The 22,018-nt window shown below is 38.8% G+C and overlaps 1 protein-coding gene across 2 annotated transcripts in view; it reads right to left on the reverse strand.

The window, feature by feature from the left end:
* Positions 1-1,486: 1,486 nt before the first annotated feature.
* The window catches only part of LOC129723353 (palmitoyltransferase ZDHHC8), an 88,163-nt gene continuing 67,631 nt past the window's right edge, over positions 1,487-22,018 (reverse strand). For both annotated transcript variants that reach the window (XM_055677646.1, XM_055677570.1), the window contains exon 8: positions 1,487-4,922. In XM_055677646.1, coding sequence (XP_055533621.1) covers positions 3,911-4,922 — 1,012 coding nt within the window. In that variant the 3' untranslated portion in view covers positions 1,487-3,910. The remainder of the gene's footprint in view (positions 4,923-22,018) is intronic.

Here is a 22,018-nt window from a genome sequence, read left to right on the forward strand (position 1 = left end):
GGGTGAATAACTTTTTCTAGAAGCATCGTAGCTTCTTACGGTATTCAGAAGAGTTTTTTCCAGGGAAATTTCCTACAAATATCATGTATCGTTATGTTTTTAAGAACCAACTGGACATCTCTATAGAAAAAGTGGATTTTCCAATATAAAATCGTATGGAAACTTTAAAAATCGGGCGCAAATCGGGCGTTTCACCGATCGATCTGAAAAGTTACAGTTGTTATGGGACCCATAAGAAACACGAAAAGTGCATGGGAGCTCACATTTATTTTATGTCCCACCCTAATATACGTGTGTGGGTCACTTATTCGACTACTACTCCGCTATAAGGAAATTTCCAAAAAATTATATTTTCAGGAATGGTGACCCACTAGTAGACAAACAATCGCTCATACTCACAATTTGCCGCTAGGCCGGCCGTTCTGGGAAAATTCGATTTTTTCAATAGTTTGCCTTATATACGTGTGTAGGTCACTTATTCGACTACTACTCCACTATAAGGAAATTCCCAAAAATGATATTTTCAGGAATGGTCACCCACTAGTAGACCAACAATTGCTCATACTCACAATTTTCCGCTAGGCCGGCCGTTTTGGAGAAATTCGATTTTTTCAATAATTTGCCTTATATACGTGTGTGGGTCACTTATTCGACTACCACTCCACTATTAGGAAATTCCCAAAAATGATATTTTCAGGAATGGTCACCCACTAGTAGACCAACAATCGCTCATACTCACAATTTTCCGCTAGGCCGGCCGTTTTGGGAAAATTCGAGTTCTCTTCGATCTAGTTATATCACCCTCAATGTTATTTTCTCCAATACTACATATATCGCTTCAAGTTTTTTTGGTCGCTACTTGATATTACTTCAAATGAGTTTGAAATTGATCTTTTCTATCTTTTTTTAACGTTTTAAGAATCATTTCTTAGGAAAATTTGAATATTAACTTTCTCTCCGTAACTTGAATGCTGACTTGCATGCAAGATCTTGCGCATTTCTCGCATTCAAGATCTTGCGCATTTCTCGCATTCAAGATCTTGCGCATTTAACCGCGATCTCTTTATAGAGATAAGTGACTTTTCACCTACGCACACTAATGAACGTGTAAACTCATGTAAAGTTGCTTTTGTTTCCTCCAAACTGTAAATCATCGCATCTCGTTGCTCCGACTTTTTATCACTTTTTACCATTTTTGGTCGATAATGTTCAGCAGCTTCCCCCGATTCATGATCACGAATTAAAAATTCATTCAGAAACGAGTTTAGAGCTTATAATAAGCATTCAACTGAATATTTGTCCAGCTGCCAAAAACATAGCATAGCAAACAAAAAGGCGATTTGTAAATACTTTCCTCAACTAGGTGCACTAATACATTCGTACGTAAAAAGGTCTATAGTGTCTGTATGCACTTTTGATTCATACGATTCTCTTATCGCTAGAAGTTTGAGTTCTCCTCTTTCTATTTCAAATACGGGGGCAACGGTTTTACAGATTTGTCACTTTTTTCATTTTTTTTATTATATATGTATATATTCACAGTGAAATATTACAGTTTCTCTTTGTCATATATATAAGTGTTTTCATTGTTTTCTTTCCTTTTTTGCTGTATATTTATAGCTGTTATCAGACCTCGTTAATTCTGTATTTGCTCTTTCAGAAAAAAAACTCGTTCCATAACAGTTAGTTTTCCAATTCGTTCTGTAATGTTTCCTATTACACAGTAAATATATTTGTATTTCTCGGTCCATAATTGCTACACTGTAATGTACAATACAAACACCCACGAGTGCCCGAAGAAAGGTGCATGGTGGCTTGCAAGAGCGCGCAGTTTCACAAACGATCTAATCATGGAAGGGGATGGTTCTGCTCTTATTGTTTCACGAGGAAGAGGATCAGAACGTACACTATTTTCGAGCACCTGCAATGATGTTACTCGACCATGTCTTGAATTTAATGTAACTTTTTTCTGTCTCTGTGTTTTTGTAAAGTGAACATTTTTATGTTATAAAAGGTATGTTAGTGTATGTACACTATTTAGGGTAGGATTGGTTAGCAAAACCGAAAGAGAGATGCAATCGATTGCTTCCTGGCGAATTACGTACGGTCAGTATGCACAACTTGTTAATAAATACATGTAACTATCATATTGCCCTACTTCGTCAGGCTTCAGACGCGTCATTCTGATTTACTTTCTAGCTTTGTAAAACTACTTTTCTTAATGTCATAAAAACGATCTCCTGCATTTTACCCGTCATTCAGGGAAAAAAGCATTTGCCGCTTTCGGAACCTACTTCAAAATATTCTAACAATTATACACTTGTACAAAACTGGATGCAGCGCTAACTGGTCTGTCTAGCAGTGAGAGAGAGCCCCGCATTAGCAACCACGTGTGATGTTTTGAAGCACACGTACACATACACACTCTATCTTGCTTCATCTTCTGCCATCGATCAACCGCGGAAGGGATTTAGGGTTCACTAACAACGTACGGGCAGTGAATTCATCTCTTCTAATTTGCATCTTTTTTTTTGTCGTAACTCGATTTGCTGCCTCCATTTGCTAGCTTAAGAGAGTCTCGAGCAAGTTTCGCATCACCTATACACGCACACATCAACAAAAAGTCGACCACGAAATTTGTGTGAATATTTTTGCATCTTCTACGAAATCATGTTTTTATAATGCTAGCAGTTCTTTATTGATACATTTGTTTGCTCTTATGAGGACATAACATGCGACTGGATTGGCTCTTGCATTGTAGTTAGTTAACCTTACTAAGTATGAGTGTCACATTTGCAATCTGAAAGAAACCGGACGTGCTAGGGTGTAGAAGGTCAAAAATATTCGTTAGAAAGACAAAGGAACTCGAGAATCTCCTGAATAAGTTAGTAAAATACTCAAAATATGGACACTAATCTTGCGAAAATATGTTTGGTACAAACAGATAGTTGATAAGATTGACAAAACTTTTTGATATGAAATTAAGACCCATTTTCTACATAAATCAATCGGTTGCTTCAGTCTTCGGCGAAACGATGGTCAGTATACGTACTATCATGATTCAATTGTTCAACACATGGGAAAAAAGGAACTGAGGTAGAGCTTTGAATTAAAACATGAGTGCTTAATATCCATAAAACAAAATCTAATATCACCCCGAATGTACCAAAATATCTTGCAAATAATTTCTCACAGGTACTGCGATATGGGTTTACAGAACTTTTTAGAAGTTTTTTTTTTCTGTGCTGCAACATCAAGTGAGCCATCTTATTGTATCTATTTGTCGAACGATTAAAGAAAATTTTTATTTACAGTCCAGTAGTGTGACCTATTTGCTGAGAGAAGAGAAGTTGAAGCGCCCTTTACGTTGGACTAACAACAACAGCAACAACAAACATCGCACCTGGAGCGGATGCGACTTTTCCATAATATGAGAGGGCGAGGGAAATTGCAGCAATGTTTTATCTTTCCATTCAGAGGTAACAATAGTGTGTACATTATTTGAATTTGTTGGTTCGGCTTTTGTCAAAAATCGTTGATTGTTTCAGGTCAAAATGGTAATTAAATAAATCTAGAGGAATAGTATCTGGAAACACGCTAATATTTAAACTGAATGTTAGTACGATACGCCAAATTGTGAAAAATAAGTTAATCTAAAGTTTCAGACTGGCCGTTTTTTCCTCTAACGCCTAAAATGAAATTACATAATAGAAATGTATCTTATCAGGGCATCGGACTGTACAGAGGAAAATAAATATTATTAAAAAACATGCAAACAAAACAAGAGTTCCATCAATAACTGACAATAATCCCTAACAAGCATAGTCTAACGGTTAGCCGATCATTTTCCTATTACAACTCTATCGCTACTCTACTGCTGCCGCCGTTGCTGCATCGCCGGTTGCAGTTGTTATACGGAAATCTCGTAGTTCATATCGTACACGCTGCCTCTATCCGGCGGAGTCGGCGTAGTAGCTCTTCCGGACTGCCCGCCGGACGCTTGCTGCTGTACGTTACTGCCATTACCAGAGCCACCTCCGGAATCAGTCGTATTCATTTCTATCGAGTCTGTCATCTCGAGCGCCCTTACAAAGGACATCGGTCGTGTGGGAGTGGCTTTCCGTTTGATTTGTGGTGAGGGGGCCTGGGGCCCAGTGCCACCACTCGATTGTTGTTGCGTGGTCACTGGCACTACGGAAGAAGGAAGAGGTTGAGGGGGAAACACTGGCACGCCACCACGAAGAGCCGGATGATAGCCGGTATTTAAACTGGCTTGTTGCTGTTGCTGTTGCAGTTGATATCTGGCTGCACTCACACTACCGTACTGAGGCTGTTGCTGAGATCCAGTTGGACTAGGTGTATTCTGGTAGACCGATGGAGCCATACTTACAAACACACCGGGTGATTGTGACTGTTGCTGTTGACTGCTCACTGGGCCATTCCCGTTGCTGAATCCAGGTGATGTATCCTTCCACATGTAAACCCCTCGTTGAGGGCTCCCCGCCAGTTCACGAATGTTATCGACAGTCTGGTTACTGCGAGCGTATGACAGTTCCGCTCCTTGACGTGCAAGTTCACCTTCGGACAAATAACGTCTTTGGGGGCTTCCGTGATGGTAGACAATGTTTGGTGGCCTCTGTTGTTGCTGCTGCTGCTGTTGGGGCAACCCACCATTGTGATGCACCATCGGATACTGTGGGGGCTGCTGTTGCTGAGACATTGGCTGCTGCTGGTGGTAGGGGTGTACCGGGGGAAGACCCGTTTGGTGCATCTGGGCCTGCTGCTGTTGTTGCTGCTGGAGGGGAAAATCGTAATAGGTTGCACCGGGTTGCTGCTGCTGTTGTTGCTGCTGTGGTTGACTGACCATGTTTACTCCGATGAAATCCGGTCGCCGGGGTTGAGTGGGCGTTCCGGGATTGGATCTAGAGAACGAAACAAAAGGAGAAATTAGTGTGTTGATCACTATGAGGCGAACAAAGTCCGGAAGAGCCAACAGAATTGCTACAGAGCAAACAATTTTAGCGATATCCATATTTTTAAAAGCTTTTACCATTCGTTCACAAGAATTATCGGACATAGAACTTGAACAACATTTAGAGCAACACTATAAGAGCATGTTATTATTTCTCTTGAGAATTATTCCAAATTTTTCGGTACACTGCACCTGTGACAAGTTGAAATATTTAAATTACGTTATAGTGCGAATCGTCAGGACGAAAGTCTATAATTTCACGAATTATAGTATTATAATTGATGCACATAAACTAGGACTATTCTTTAGATTAATGAGCTTAGGTTGATATCCAAAATGTTATCGCAAATGATTTGAGATAGCGCGTATCTGACCTAAACAAAAACAGTGTGGTTGATTGATTGATAAGACCCTGGCTTAATGCTTGGGCGTTTATTTGCATACCTAAATAACACTGCCTGATTTCAGTTTCTAAAAGTAATTTCTAAATAGATTGGGTAGCTAAGGTAAGGGATAGAATTTGTACGGCACTATATTTGATATCTACCAAGAGTAACGACGACGCTAATAAATCAAACTTACCCTAGATTGAAGAACATTATTGAAAATGACCGCAGTGGAATAGGACCAAAAAATGGACCAAATGTGTTCGAATCACATGTTCGAAAAGGCGTCTGTACTTATACAATACTATGTAATGGCTTATTAACGAGTTCCTAAACGATTAATTTCTCGTTGTATTGATTAAGATTGCGAAAACACATGAATGATTTATACGATTTAGGTACACGAACTTCAAGAAAACATACGATTTAGATTCATAATTTTTTGGCCATCATCATTTACCTGTTATCTATTTTATTTTGTTTTGAAAAGTGAATTTTGAATATGAGTTTTTAAAAAGAAAATGAATATTTGTAAATCTTCTTCTTCTGAAGGGAGGAGTACCATACTAATCTGCCGTGAGATGACAAAGTGACGTAAGTGCCACTTTCTCGAATATGAGATTTTCATGCCAATTTGTTCATTATTCGAAGACCTATCTTTTGGTATCTTCCTTTTCGTTGTTACTTATTCGTACGTTGCATAAAATCAAAAAACAAAGTGACGTTGGCACACATTTCCATACAAAAGTGACGAAGAATTCTTTCGTTTTTGGGCCGTACTGAAAAACTGATCACTTGGATCTACGTCACAATGTCATCTCACGGCAGTAATGAAACACAAATTTCTGCACATCTCGAAATCTAACCAACTAAATGGAATCAAACTTGTGAGGTAAATGTTCTAATGGGTAACAAATATGTCCATAATGTTTTGGCACCCCTCCCTCTCCTGGAAGGGAGAGGTTCCATACAAATGAAACACACATCTGCACATCTCGAGAAATTATCAAATAAATGGAACCAAATTTGATATGTTGAGGTTTCTGAGAGCAAGAAAAATTTTCATGGTGGTTTGACACTCCTCCCACTTCTAGAAGAGATATCTGTCTCTTCAACCAGATTTTCAACCAGGTTTTCCGGAAAGCAGCCTAAAATGATCGAGTCGATGCACAGGAGCCAAAACTCGACTCCAGACGCCATTTTAAAATTTAAGATGGAAACTTCCGATTTCCAGCCAAAAATGACCTATTTCCATTCAATATGAGTATCTCCGAAGTCAGAATGATGCACAGCTAAAATCACAGACACCATTTTGAATTCTAAGATGGAGACTTCCGGTTTCTGACAAACAGCCTAAGGTGACCTAATACCACCCAATATGAGTACCTACGGAGCCAGGATGATGCAAGGAGCTAAATATTGACCTGAGACACCATTTTGAATTGTAAGATGGCAACTTCTAGGAAACAGCCGAGAATGACTACACAATATGGATATTTCCGTAATCGAGATGATGCATAGAAGCCTGGCATTGACCCTGGAGACCATTTTGAATTCAAAGATGACCACTTTCAGTTTCTGAAAAACAACCGAAACAACTGAATATCACCCATCACGGGAATTCCGGAATTGATGCCAGAAAAACACCTGAAAATGACCGAATACCACCCAATGTGGATATTTTCAGAATTGAGGTGTTGTACAGAAACCAAAAGTCAAGGTTGTCATTCCGATAAAACCAATCATTTCGAATGATTTGTCTTTTTACTTTGATCATATCCTATGGCCGGTTCTTCGTACATTTGTGGACTTTAAACAAATCTCAAGGAGTCAATGAATTTGGAATGTTTAAATTTACTTAATTAAACACAAAAACGGGCAATACGAAGTTTGGCTGGGTCAGCTACACTGATATGAATCGGCACAATTTATCCAAGAGATTTGACACATAGATTTCAAAATAGCGCTGCTCACGGATTGGATAAATTCATTTTATGAAAATAAATAGAAAATCACTATCAATTCAAGTGATGCTGCACATGCTCTAAAAATTGTGAAGCTCTCATGAATTACGTAATATTTGTACATCTCTTTCAAGTGGAATACACTTGAATATGCCCTAAGGTTCCATTGTAGTGATTTTCATGTGCCAAACACATTCGAGTCATCTGTTTGATTCTTGTAAGTCCAGTGACGGCTGTATTGAACGAAGAAAAAATGGCGAGTAAATACAGCAGCGAGTCGCATTCTATAGTAGATGTTGCTGGATTCCCGGATTATATACGAAAGTTTTCACAAAGTAAATACATACTTAAATGTTTTTTTTTAGTTATAATTGAATCAAATCGTTTTTTATAGATTCGGAAGTAAATGAAAGCGATCCAACGGCAATTTTACTACTCCTAATCAAATCTAACTTGGTGACGCAACGAAACTTGCTGAAGGGCAACGAAACGATAATTTCGATAAAGGTATACTCAAAATTTTAAAACAAAAATAATGCTAATAATATGTTTTGTTCTCAGCCCGATGAGGATTTACCTCTGGCTACGCGAGAAAATTTGAACAGGGACAATTCCACTTTGGATTCACCAGCCTGTGGGAGCTCAATTTTGCAGGATTGGGAATCCACGCAAGAGGTAAAATTTATTTTAAGAAATTCAAACATTAATTTAATTAATATTTTGTGATATTTTAGGAGTTGTTGGTACCTGATGTTCAGCCTGTTAGAGATAACGTTGTTTCAAGGCAAAATCAAAGCAATTCTACCGGAAATATATCTGTGATCTACGTGAGTAATATTGTTCTATATGTGGACTATCAATGTTATTGTTAAACATTTACTTCAAATCAAACTTTCAATCGAGTCAGATTCGATGGAGTTTGATTTTGATGACGTACTCAAGGACACCGTTGCGTTCGATCGAAAGCCGATCATTAATGTAGGTGTACGTTTCAAGCCGATTGTCTATCATGCCCAATCCACTCAATCGTGCCACTGCAAATTGTGAACAACCCCAGTAATACCGAATTATGTAATTATGCGTTTCTGAAAATTTTGGTTATAATAAATTTGTTTTTCTATCTAATCAATAAACAAACATTCCATAAAATTATTTGCATTTCAAATGATTATCATTCAAAAACCGAAAGAAAATCCTTTTCAAATGAAACAGAAGTTTATATCAGATTCAAGATCCAATCATCGTATTGCAATATGACACAATCAAAATATTTTTCACATTATTGTTACGTGAAATTTCCTGTACTTATTCATTTTCTGTCATTTTGCATGATTTATGTGACAAACATAACATCTACGTGAAAATCACATGCACACTATGTTTTATCACGTAGTATCTACATGAACTTGGCAACTTCAAACAGAATGTCATAGAGGAAGTATCGCGTGAACTCTCTATGTGAAAATATACACAGAAATCAAAATGGCGAAGCTGTTGTCTAACATAGTCTCTGAAAATAAAATAGATTTTCTCGACGGCTTGCCAATAAATGAGCTTTCGAAAAACCGTACGAATTTGTCATCGAGCCTTGAGCTTACAGGTTTCACACAGATTGAGTTCAAAGATCGAGGAGTTTCTTATGCATAAACAGTTGCAGCTTGCAATAGTTATCGCCGGCAAATGTCATAATATTTGTCCGTTTTTATGTCGTTTGATTCATTTACGAATCGGCGATTTTGCATGGCCGTGCGATTTATCAAGCAACATATTTCTAATTTCGAAAAACTATTTGCCGTCTCTTAAGAATTGGGGAAACAAAATTTGGAAATTTTACGTTGTATCAAACGTAGTAGCTAGCAGATAATTGAATGCTTTCCATTTTACCGGTAGTTGAATCCTACGTGAAATTCACATAAAATGCATATGCCTGTTGTATAAGATTCATAGAATAAAGCATCTCACCAGAACATGATGAACTCAAATGACAATCACGTAGAATCTACGGAAAATGACAGTGGAAAATATTTATATAACTTTTCCGGTAATTATGACGTGAAAATTATTTTGAGTGTAGGGAAGGAAAAGGATGGTGATGCTCGTTTTGTATCACATAGTATCACATGACAAGGTTTGTAATAATATAAAAATGCACAGCTCTGGTAGCTTTTCAGTAAATGATACTATACGTTACGCGAAACTACAGTAGGGATATCATCTGGTCGAAGTTAGAAATTAGGACACTTTCTCGGCACAAATTTGACTTAGCCATTCTATTCTTCGATGTATGAGCAAATATAACGCGTAATATGTGATTTACCTTTTAAAATACAATATGAAACTCATTTATTTACTGTACATTAAGTAAATTGGTTTTTTTTTCACATGTTGGTATGCCATACTCAGCCATACGTTACGCATGCACTTTAAATATCACCAAACCTATTGTGCGGACAGGATTGTTCTTGGGCTACATTATTTTGCACACGGTATGTGATGCGCGAAGTATTTCCGCAAATACAGGATATGCAACAAATAATAACCTCTAAAAAGTGTGAATCGTTTTTCTCCTCGAACCAATTACACCTATCTTGCGACCTTCCTCATATTGCTCTCAGTGCATATAATCCTAATTTTCTAACGTCCAAAATTTCTAAAAATGCGGTGAAACATATGAATTAAAATAGAAGTTTTCGTGTTTTAAACACCAAAATTTTCATCATTAGAATATAGTCGACACAGACTCGTAAAACGCCTACTTACAGAACTCCGTAAATAATAATCACCCAATATTGTTTATGTAACATTTTTCAAAAGCTAGGAAAATCATAAACTGAAACTAGAAGAAATGCGTAAAAACATTATGTCCGAATTTGATTTATTTGAATTTCGTATATATCAGAGATTAGAGACAAAACCCAGTTTGTTAACATTTTTACATTTGAGATATTCTACATATATAACAACAATATCGCACGCAACCCTGAGGGGCTAATGCGGTCGCGATCAACTGGATTAGTTGAGAGAATTCGTTATCAATATTTTTTTTCGGCACATTTTGCATGTTGTGGATAAGTACAACGATACACCCGTGCCCCAGTGCACAGTGGGGAATCGCTGGCCATCAGCCAAAAAAATTTTTTTTCGTTAGCTGTTTCATAATATTTTTCCTTTATTGCTATAACATTCAAGTGTCTAAATCCAAAATTTGGGCGCAATATCATGAAATCTAAATTTTTTATGACTTTTCAAAGCTTGGCGAACTGACGTTTTTTGTCTTTTTTTTTGAAAAAAGATACATTACTTTAAACGCTCTGTAGCTTCAATGATAGCTTGGATTTTTTTGACGTCAAAGGAAAAGTTGTTGTAAATATTGTGCAAAACAAACCCTTTTCATTAGATATTGTAAAATTTGGTTATAGTGAGCCTGACACCAAAAAAATTAAAAAAAACGTGATTTTTTGTAGAAAAGTAGTTTAAAAGTTTAGTTGCCGCAGTTTGCCACGGTTGTGACTACATTCAAAATTTAGGTAAAAACTAGGGTGGTTTACCGGTAAAACAAAAACCGGTAAAACCGATATTTTTTTCAGTGCCGAAATACCGGAGGCGAAAAAACCGGTATTTTCGGTATTTTTCTTTAAATTGAAAAAAAAAAACTTGTCACAATATTCATAAATCATTGTTAAGCTAATGAATGCTACTCACTTAGGTAGGCGTTACAAATCACATGATGATGTATACAGGGTGTAAGGTAGCTCACTTTCAATCAAATCCTTTAAGGGGTGATTGAGGACCCTATTTGATGAAAAAAATCCTGCGCATATGGTCAAAATTTAACTACTGAAGAGTTATTCTCTTTTTCTAGTTGTCGGTTATGTTCATCTCAACGAGGTCTATCACAAGAAGTATGATAGCTAGCTCAGTTATGTTGGTTCTTCTGGAGAGCTGAAAAAAATTTTTTAATCAATAGTGTTTCAAAAATTCACAATTTTCTGCTCGTTAAAGGCAAACATAACCGAATACTGAAAATAGTGAATAACACTGCACTAGTTGAATTTTGGCCATATGTGTAGAAGGATTTTTTTTTCTTATCAAATATGTCCTCTAACGTCCCTTAAAGGATTTTATGTGAGCTCCCTAACATCCTGTATAATAAATACATTTAGACAGAAGCAACATTAAATATTAATTAACCCTTGCCTATGTATCAACTTTTGTTATTTTCTAACAATCTGCTCGGATTAGACGATGTGTTTGTGTGTATCGATAATATGTCAAAAAACTTCATATCAATAAAGCAACACATTCATTGTTTAAGTATAACAGCTAATCTCTTTACACATTCATACTCACAGAGGCAACGCCACTGAGTCGTTGTCGGACATCGCCGTCATATCGGATCCCTACCGCATCCCTCCCGGAAATGGTAACTGGGTTGCGGATAAGTCCAGTTTGGCGGCCATATGTACGACGAGCAAGTTCCCGGTTCAGGAGGTTGTCTCAACCTCAGAAGAAGGGTACGTAGTTGCTAAGGTAAACGGAGTGTTCTACTGCAGTTGCTATGCTCCGCCACGTTGGTCTACCGAAAGGTTCACCCAGATGGTCGACCTCCTATCCATGGAGCTAACGGGCCTAACGCCGTTGGTGGTGGCGGGCGACTTCAACGCTTGGGCTGTTGAGTGGGGAAGTCGTTTCACGAACCAGAGGGGCCAGATCCTGTTGGGGGCTTTTGCAAAGCTCAACCTAGATCTGGCCAACGTTGGGAACAAAAGTACATTTAGCAGAAATGGTGCGGAGTCGATCATCGACGTGACGTTCTCCAGCCCAGGACTGATCAAGAACTGGAGGGTAGACGATGGCTACACTAATAGCGACCACCAGGCGGTCTGTTATAGTGTAGACAACAACGAGAGGCGGCAAGCGACGGGTAGAGCTAACACTCCGACCGTTCGCGGGTGGAAGACATCGCACTTTGATGCCGAGGTATTCGAAGAGGCAATGAGAAGGGAGCGCGAGGGGGGCAGTTGGATCCGCCCGACTGCTGACCAACTAGTTGCTATGCTATCGCGGGCGTGCGACGCCACCATGCCTAGGACTCGCCAACCTAGGAATGGAAAGCCACCGGTTTACTGGTGGACGGACGCGATAGCCGACCTTCGCAGTGCGTGCCTCCGTGCAAGACGGAGGATGCAGCGTGCGCGAAACGAAGAAGAGAGGACAGAGCGCCGCGCAGCATTCAGTTCGGCAAGATCGATGCTAAAGAGTGCGACAAAGGCCAGCAAGAGGGCCTGCTTCGATAGGCTATGTGCGAGTGCCAATACAAATCCGTGGGGTGACGCCTACAGGATCGTAATGGCCAAGACTAAAGGCGCGCTGGCGCCTGCAGAGCGATCACCAGCGATGCTGGAGCGTATCATCGAGGGACTCTTTCCACGCCACGAGCCAAGTCCTTGGCCTCCGGCAGTCGAGTCTCACGTCCGACGTTCCAGTATCTCAGACATAGACCAGAGATGGTCGGCCAACCTGCCGAGCATCCAATCCGTGAGCGACGACAGCCGTGTCGAGGCAGGGGAGGAGGCAAGGGTTACGAATGAGGAACTCATCGTGATCGCCAAATTCCTAAAGGTGAGCAAGGCACCGGGACCGGATGGTATCCCTAACCTGGCGATCGGGCTGGCGATAAAAACGGCCCCCGGGCTGTTCAGGGCAGTCATGCAGAGGTGCCTGGATGACTGTCTCTTTCCGGACAGGTGGAAGCGGCAGAGACTGGTCTTATTGCCGAAGGCTGGGAAACCGCCAGGGGACCCATCGGCATATAGGCCTATCTGCCTGCTGGACACCGCGGGCAAGGTGCTTGAGAGGATCATCCTCAACAGACTGGTGAGGTACACGGAGGGTGTACACGGTCTGGCAAGTAACCAGTTCGGCTTCCGGAAGGGCAGGTCCACGCTGGACGCAATCTCTTCCGTCATCAAGACGGCGGAGGTAGCAATCCAGCGCAAGAGAAGGGGAATACGCTACTGCGCAATCGTCACGCTCGACGTGAAGAATGCGTTCAATAGTGCCAGTTGGGACTCCATAGCGCTGGCGCTCAGGAGCATCCATGTACCGGTGTCGCTGTACAAGATTCTGGAAAATTATTTCCAGAATCGAGTACTTGTTTACGACACGGAGGAGGGTCAGAAGTGCGTCCCAATTACCGCAGGAGTTCCGCAAGGTTCTATCCTGGGCCCGGTGTTGTGGAATGTCATGTATGACGGAGTGTTGATACTCAAGTTCCCTGTAGGGGTTGTGATCGTCGGCTTTGCAGACGACATAACGCTGGAGGTTTACGGCGAGTCTATCGAGGAGGTCGAGTTGACGGCCGCGCACTGTATACGCAAGGTCGAGGACTGGATGCGCTCCAGGAAACTGGAGCTCGCGCATCATAAGACGGAGGTCACGGTTGTGAACAACCGTAAATCGGAGCAACAGGCGGTGGTCAGAGTCGGAGACTGCACCATCACCTCGAAGCGATCCCTGAAGCTCTTGGGGGTTATGGTGGACGACAAGCTCACGTTCGGGAGTCACGTCGACTATGCCTGTAAGAGGGCCTCATCGGCTATTGCAGCACTATCTCGTATGATGTCCAATAGCTCAGCGGTTTATGGCAGCAAGCGAAGACTTCTTGCCAGCGTGGTTTCGTCCATACTTAGGTATGGTGGGCCAGTGTGGTCCAGAGCGCTAGGTACTAACAGTTACCGTGGTAAACTGGAAAGTACCTACAGGCTCATGTGCCTGAGAGTTGCGAGTGCGTATCGTACGGTGTCATACGATGCAATCTGTGTCTTGTCCGGCATGATGCCTATCAGCATCGCCATCAAGGAGGACAGAGAGTGTTTCGACCAACGTGACACAAGGGGCATACGAGGTACCAGAAGGTCATTCTCGATGCTCCGCTGGCAGCGGGAATGGTCCAACTCCACAAAGGGCAGATGGACGCACCGACTCATACCGGAGATATCCGGCTGGGTCGGGAGACGACATGGTGAAGTGAACTTCCACCTGACACAAATCCTGTCAGGCCATGGTTGTTTCAGGCAATATCTGCACAGGTTCGGACACGCGGTGTCCCCCATGTGTCCCGAGTGCGTGGAGGAGGAGGAGACTGCTGAGCATGTCTTCTTCGTATGCCCCCGTTTCGCAAGAGCAAGGAGCAACATGATGGCTGTGAGCGGGCCTGGCACTACTCCGGACAATCTAGTCCGGAGGATGTGCGACGACCCGGACATCTGGAACGCGGTCTGTGCGGCCACCTCTCAGATTGTTCTGGAGCTGCAACGTGTGTGGCGGGTCAACCACCAACACGCCAGTGGTAGCTAATTACCAGTCTCCAGGTAGTTAGCTAGGAGGTTATAAGAGTAAAGAGGGTGCATCACGCACAAAAGCCACTCCCCGACGTAATACTTAACCGTCGTTCCGGGAAGACCAGGGCTGGAGACTGGAGGGGTTTTAGTGGGTCGGGACAGGGATCAGTAGGTGTCTGGGCGAGTGTAACTACCCCAGCATCTCTCCCCTAGTCTCATCCCCACACCCTGAGTTCTCTTCTCAGGTGTCTGTTTGCAGATTTCCCCGCCACCTTTAAAAAAAAAAAAAAAAAAAAAGAGGCAACGCGTGGGTTTTAAACCTACCAGTTTAACTACAAATTATGAAAATCATAGTTTGAGGCAGTAATCACAATCATGTCAGCGAAAATACGCAAGTCATTATTCATTTTGTGCTATTTAAAAATAATAAATAAATATAAATAAATAAATAAAATTTGAATTAGAAATTTATTTTTGTTGATACAAAGTGTTCACAGGATGAAATAATCAACCAATGAAGAATTTCATCCTAAAAATTACTGCTCCTTGAAAAAGTGAAATTTGAATAGCTGTAGCCTGTAGCATGGTCAAAGCTTCGTCGCCCGTATCGCAGCGGGCTTTTATTAGCATCTAGCTGAATGTATCCGGCCTTACTCGTGTAAAAGTTTCTGCTTTTTCTATCATTTTCTATATTTTTTACCAACCTCTCATTTCAAATATTTATTTCTATTTCAGTTACAAACTTGGTCATATGCCACATTTTTCGTTTCTCCATCAGAAGCTAAAGTTAATAAAGTAATTATAATAATAAATAATTTGGACGAACTGTTTAAAGAGCATCGAGCAGAATAAAGAAGTATTTACCTTCGATTCATTCGGATTCGTGAAAAGTAAATTCTGGTCTGATCGTGATTTCTTTTTTTTTACTTCATTCATATACTCTTCTTAACAGTTTCAAATATTGTTTTTCTACGAATTTTGAAGTTATTCACTAATTTGAAACTAAGCTTTGCGATGCGAAAGAAAGTTAAAATAAAAATCTGCATGTTTTTTTGTTATTACATGAATTTTGAAATTATGTTCTTTGAATCATATCACTAGATTCATTCATTGGATTTTTTCAAACACTGTTATCCAGTGTTGTTTCTGGATCGTATGCCACAAGAGATCAAAACAATGATCGCAGAGGTCCTAATCTTACAAAAAAAATCTGGATCGTAATGGAGCATAGATACTCATAAATGCAAAAACATAATCATGCAGCGACACGTCCATACATAGATGCAACCTGAGACGCTAAGCAAAAAAATAAATTTCAAAATTAAATTTATGTATTTTTTTTTTAAGGGGGGATTTGTTAGTAGCTTAAGTATTTATGATAAATATTAGTAAATAATGAGTATGTGTGTCCAATCACAAATGGTGACTTCTCAACACTGTTAGAAATTTGTAATTTTAATTGTTAGGATTTGTTTGCTTTCGCAATTAGGACTTATCATTCGTAGGGATTTAAACCTACTTGTCCGAAAAGGGGAAGTAAACTTACAACTAACTTAATTGCTAACTTATTGGCTATAAAGAGAGCTCATCGTAGCAATTGAGGATTGCAACGATTTTTATCGAAAATTGTTAATAATTTTATTTGACATAGCTTCTAATGGTTCAACACCAGTAAGTCTATGTAATTCGAGTGTACCAAACCAAGGAGGACGCTTCAAAATCATTTTCAGAATTTTATCCTGAATCCTTTGGAGCGTTTTCTTCCTTGTTGAACAGCAACTTGACCAGATCGGTACAGCATAAAGCATTGCTGGTCTGAAAATTTGTTTGTAAATCAAAAGTTTGTTCTTTAAACAAAGTTTAGAATTCCTGTTAATGAGAGGATATAAACATCTCGTATATTTGATGCACTTGGCTTGTATACTCTCAATGTGCTCTTTGAAAATAAGTTTTTTATCATAAATTAGTCCCAAGTACTTAACCTTGTCGGACCAACTTAAAATAACCCCATTCATCTTGACAACGTGATTATTGTTTGGCTTGAGGAAAGAAGCCCTAGGCTTATGCGGAAAAATTATCATTTGAGTTCTAAACTTTTCTGCAATCGACTGCATATGACACGAAGACTTTTTCCTTTTACGGAAATGCTTGTGTCATCGCAGAACAATGACTTTGTGCATCCTGGAGGCAAATCAGGAAGATCTGAAGTGAATATGTTGTACAGGACTGGACCCAAGACTGAACCTTGAGGTACACCTGCTCTGACAGGAAATCTATCAGATTTTGAATTCTGATAGACAACCTGCAGAGTTCGATCAGTAAGATAATTTTTTAAAATTTTGATTAGGAAAATTGGAAAATTAAAAGTTTGCAATTTCGCAATCAAACCTTTATGCCAAACACTGTCGAATGCTTTTTCTATGTCTAAAAGAGCAGCTCCAGTGGAATAACCTTCAGATTTGTTAGCTCGTATCATATTAGTAACTCTGAGCAATTGATGAGTTGTGGAATGCCCATGGCGAAATCCAAACTGTTCATTTGCAAAAATTGAATTTTCGTTGATGTGTGACATCATTCTGTTAAGAATAATTCTCTCAAACAGTTTACTTATTGAAGAAAGCAAACTGATTGGTCGATAACTTGAAACTACAGCTGGGTTCTTATCCGGTTTTAAAATGGGAGTAATTTTTGCATTTTTCCATAATTTGGGAAAATATGCAATTTTGAAGCAGCAATTGAAAATTTTCACTAAAAATTCCATTGTGCTCTCAGGGAGATGTTTGATTAGTATATTAAAGATTCCATCGTCACCAGGTGCTTTCATATTTTTGAAATTTTTAATAATTGATTTAATCTCATTCAAGTCTGTTTAAATTATTTCTGCAGGTAAAAAATTCTAGGAAGAAATTAAATCAAATTGACGTTTGACTTCATTTTCAATTGGACTCACAAAATTCAAATTTGAGTTATGAACACTCTCAAACTGCTGAGCAAGTCTTTGAGCCTTTTGTTCATTGGATACAAGAAAACGTTCACCATCTTTTAAAACTGGAATAGGCTTTGAAGGTTTCTTAAGAATCTTCGACAGCTTCCAAAATGGTTTTGAATATGGTTTCAATTTTTCAACTTTAGTCTCAAAATTTTGATTTCTCAGAAGAGTAAATCTATGTTTAATCTCTTTCTGTAAATCTTTATAAATAGTTTTAAAAACAGGGTCACGAGAACGTTGATATTGACGTCTGCGGACATTTTTCAAACGAATTAGAAGTTGAAGATTTTCGTCAATAATTGGTGAATCAAATTTCACTTGAGCCTTTGGAACAGAATAATTTCTGGCATCAACAATTGCACATTTTAATGCTTCCAAAGCGGAATCAATATTCACTTCGTTTTGCAAATCAAGCTCATTATTGAAATTTCTCTCAATATGAGTTTTGTATCTTTCCCAATTAGCCTTGTTATAATTAAAAACAGAGCTCATAGGGTTTAAAACTGATTCATGTGATAAAGAAAAAGTTATTGGAAGATGGTCAGAATCAAAGTCAGCATGTGTGATCAAATCACTACATACATGACTTTGATCTGTTAGCACCAAATCAATTGTTGAAGGGTTTCTTACAGAAGAAAAGCATGTAGGACTATTCGGAGACAAAATAGAATAGTATCCTGAAGAACAATCATTGAATAAAATTTTGCCATTGGAATTACTTTGAGAATTATTCCATGAACGATGTTTAAGGTTAAAATCGCCGATTATGAAAAATTTCGAACGATTTCTGGTGAGTTTTTGTAAATCACCTTTAAAATAATTTTTGAGCTCGCGTGTGCATTGAAATGGTAAATATGCTGCGGCAATAAATAAAATCCCAAGTTCAGTTTGAACTTCAATTCCCAAAGTTTCAATAACTTTCGTCTCAAGATGGGGAAGAGCACGATGTTTGATTCGGCGATGAATAACAATTGCAACTCCACCGCCGGAACCCTGAATCCTATCATATCTATGAACCACGTAATTGGGATCATATTTTAATTTTATGTTAGGTTTCAAAAATGTTTCAGTAATAATTGCAATATGCACATTATTTACTGTTAAAAAATTAAAAAGCTCATTCTCATTGGCCTTCAATGAGCGAGCATTCCAATTTAATATTTTAATTGTTTTATTTAAAATCATTGCTAAATTTTAAATTAGAAACAATTTTAATAGTAAAATTTGTGCCTATTCGAATGGCTTCAAACATTGATTTTGCCTGCAACATGGCGTTCATAAGATCGAACATTGCCTGTTGCAAAAAAGAAAGTTTACCTGCCGTAATAGGCCCCAGGCAGTTGACATTAGAAAAAATATTTTCGGCAGCAATATTAGCTGGAGTAATAGGTGTACAATTATTTTCTAGCGTGTTTTGCTTACCCATATTAACGGTCATTTTCGAACTACCAACACTAGGCGGTATAATGTTCGAACTACCTGTAACCTGTGCATAAGTTAAACGGGTATGCAAAGGAGTAGGTAAACTATGCGTCACTGGTACGCTTGGAGAATTTTGTTTTGAAGTTGGTTTTAATTGAGAAATTGAATTTTGTTTACCTTGCCTTGCCTTAACAATTGCTAAACGGACTGGGCATTGATAAAAATTTGACATATGGTTGCCGTTACAATTCGCACAGCGAAAATTTTTACTCTCTTTCACAGGACATGTGTCCTTTTTGTGAGAAGAGTCTCCACAATTAAGACATTTTTGGTTCATGTTACAGAATTTGGAACCATGGCCATAACGTTGGCAAATACGGCATTGGGTGATATGCTTTTCACCTCCGCCATACTTCCTATAAATTTCCCACTTTACACGCACATTATACAAAGCATATGCTTTTTCAAAAAAATTTAAGTTGTTAACCTCATTGCGGTTAAAATGAATTAAATAACTAACAAGGGAAATTCCAGTTCTCTGACTGTTTTCGCCTCGTGATTTTTGTTTCATCAGAATTACTTGGGTAGGGGCTATGCTAAGTAATTCTGTTAAAGTAAGTTTGATCTCATCAACGGTTTGATCATTGGTGAGACCTTTCAAGACAACTTTGAACGGCTCGGCGTTCTTGGTGTCATATGTAAAAAATTTGTACATCTTGTCAGTTAAATACTGAACAAGACGATCACGACCCTTTACTGAGTCGGCTAATAAGCGGCATTCACCTCTACGGCCAATTTGATAGGTAACTTTAACGTCAGAAACAAACGTTGAAAGTTCCTTTTTGAATATATTAAATTCAGAAGAAATAGTTACCACAATAGGTGGAACTTTCTCTTTTTTTAAAGATTTTATATTTTGTATAGTTTCATTATTGGTAACTTCCATTTCACCAGCTTCTTGCCCAGGCAAAATATCAAAAGGATTGTCACTACAGACACTCGAAGTGTCAGAAAGAGATGCCTCTCTTTTCCTCCCCGCAGCGATGCGAGGTTTCTTTTTCCGTCCAGCCATTTCAGGTGATACGAAAAAAGTTAAAACAAATGTTAAATTCAAAAGTAGGTAGTCTTGAGAAAGACTGATGGGAAATAACTTTCAGGTAGTCTTTAAAAGACACACTGACAAAACACAAACTTTGAAGCTATAGGCAGTCAAAGACCAGTCCACAAGCAACCGAAAAAACGTCTGATCTGTAGGACAGTTCAAGACGCACTGAATTAAATTTATGTAGGTAACGTCTTCGGCAGTGGCTTACTTCGGCAGGTTTTTGCATAAGACTGCAGCAGAAAACCGGCCGAAGAAAACCACTTCCGGAGACGTTCGACACCCTTTAATTATTTTTCAGTTTTATTTTTAAATAGTACAGAGTTTTTTTTCGAAGACAATCATCATTACTTCCCGAAACTGTGATTTTAAGAATTTTGCAGTTGAAAAAGTAGGTTTAAAGACCATGAGTCACCCCTGGTTTGTATTAATCTGAGAAAAAAACGGTTTTTTACCGGTTTTACCGGTTTTTTTTTATAAATACCGAAATACCGGTTTTTCGAAAAGTCGGTAATACCGACCACCCTAGTAAAAACGTAAGCTTTCAAATGCATACTGTCCGCTGCTGCGCAAAACTGCGCAAATTGTCACTTTAGTGAAAAAAGCGATAACAGATTATTTTAGTTTTTATTTTTAAAGTTGAAATTTCATCCAGGATTAATTTTAATCATAACCATGATACCCCATTAATGAAAATTTATGATATCGTACTCAATCCGTAAGGATGAAATATAATTTGGGCAAAAATCACACAATTTATCAATGAAAAGTTATAAAATAAGTGTTAACAAAGTGTTAACAGTTAACAAATCTTTATGAAATTTTAATTATGTCAAACTTTATAATTTTCTGCAAATTTGAAACAACATTAAAAACATTCAGCCCTTTTCAATTTATGATCATGAATTTCGCTAAACTGATTGAAGTGTCAAATACTAGCAGCAAATTCATACCATCAAACTCCGGCTAACAATAGCCCGTTCGAAGATTGCTTTTGCTTCGCACTAGTTTGCACACAAAAGTTAAGCACACATTTTGCTTTATGAGAAAAAAAAAACAAAGAACACTCGTCGCCCTCCGCTTCTTTTCGGATTCATTTAGAACGTTGTGTCATTCCAGTGTCTTGGTTTTCAAATTCATAAATTCGTTAGATTTTATTATGGAGCATTCAACTTCAGCGGCATCACCTAATTCAATGTCTACTGAGTTGTCAAATCATGGTTTTACATATGTATTTGAATGTCCTCTTTCAACCATAGAAACCGGATTAGAAAGACAACATATATATAAAACAATGAAACATCGAAAAACACTAGAAGAAATGCAAATTGCAGCGAAAGAAATTTTTCCTGCTGATAAGTATAATGAATTCCAAATTTTCAGGAAACAATTCAACACAAGATTCAAGCGATCACAGCGGAAGATGATGATGACTTTTGATGATGAAAAAAATATATATATATTTAGGCAAAATTTGTTTAGTTCGAGGGGTCGTCCATAAATTACGTATTTTTTTCAATTGGGAGGAAGCCCGGTGGCACTACTTGTGGTCAAAGATCATATAAAAGTGCCAAGAAATATTTAAAATTGGGTTTCGTGCTTTATGTACGGCCCCAAACGAAAAATGGATGCCAAATTCGTGTTCAGCGCCCCTAAATTATGTTAATACCAAGTTTTTGTCGCATTTATCGACACTTTTTTTGCTTGGCCAGCCTTTGTATGGAGCCGCCCCACTGTGCAGTGCTGAGTCGAGAAAATTTCCTCGACTTGATCGGGAATCGAACCCGTTATCACAACCGTGTGGGAGAGCTGGCCGACCGACATCGCTAATCACAGAACC

Source organism: Wyeomyia smithii, chromosome 1 (genome assembly GCF_029784165.1).
Source record: "Wyeomyia smithii strain HCP4-BCI-WySm-NY-G18 chromosome 1, ASM2978416v1, whole genome shotgun sequence".
Classification (NCBI taxonomy): Eukaryota; Metazoa; Arthropoda; class Insecta; order Diptera; family Culicidae; genus Wyeomyia; species Wyeomyia smithii.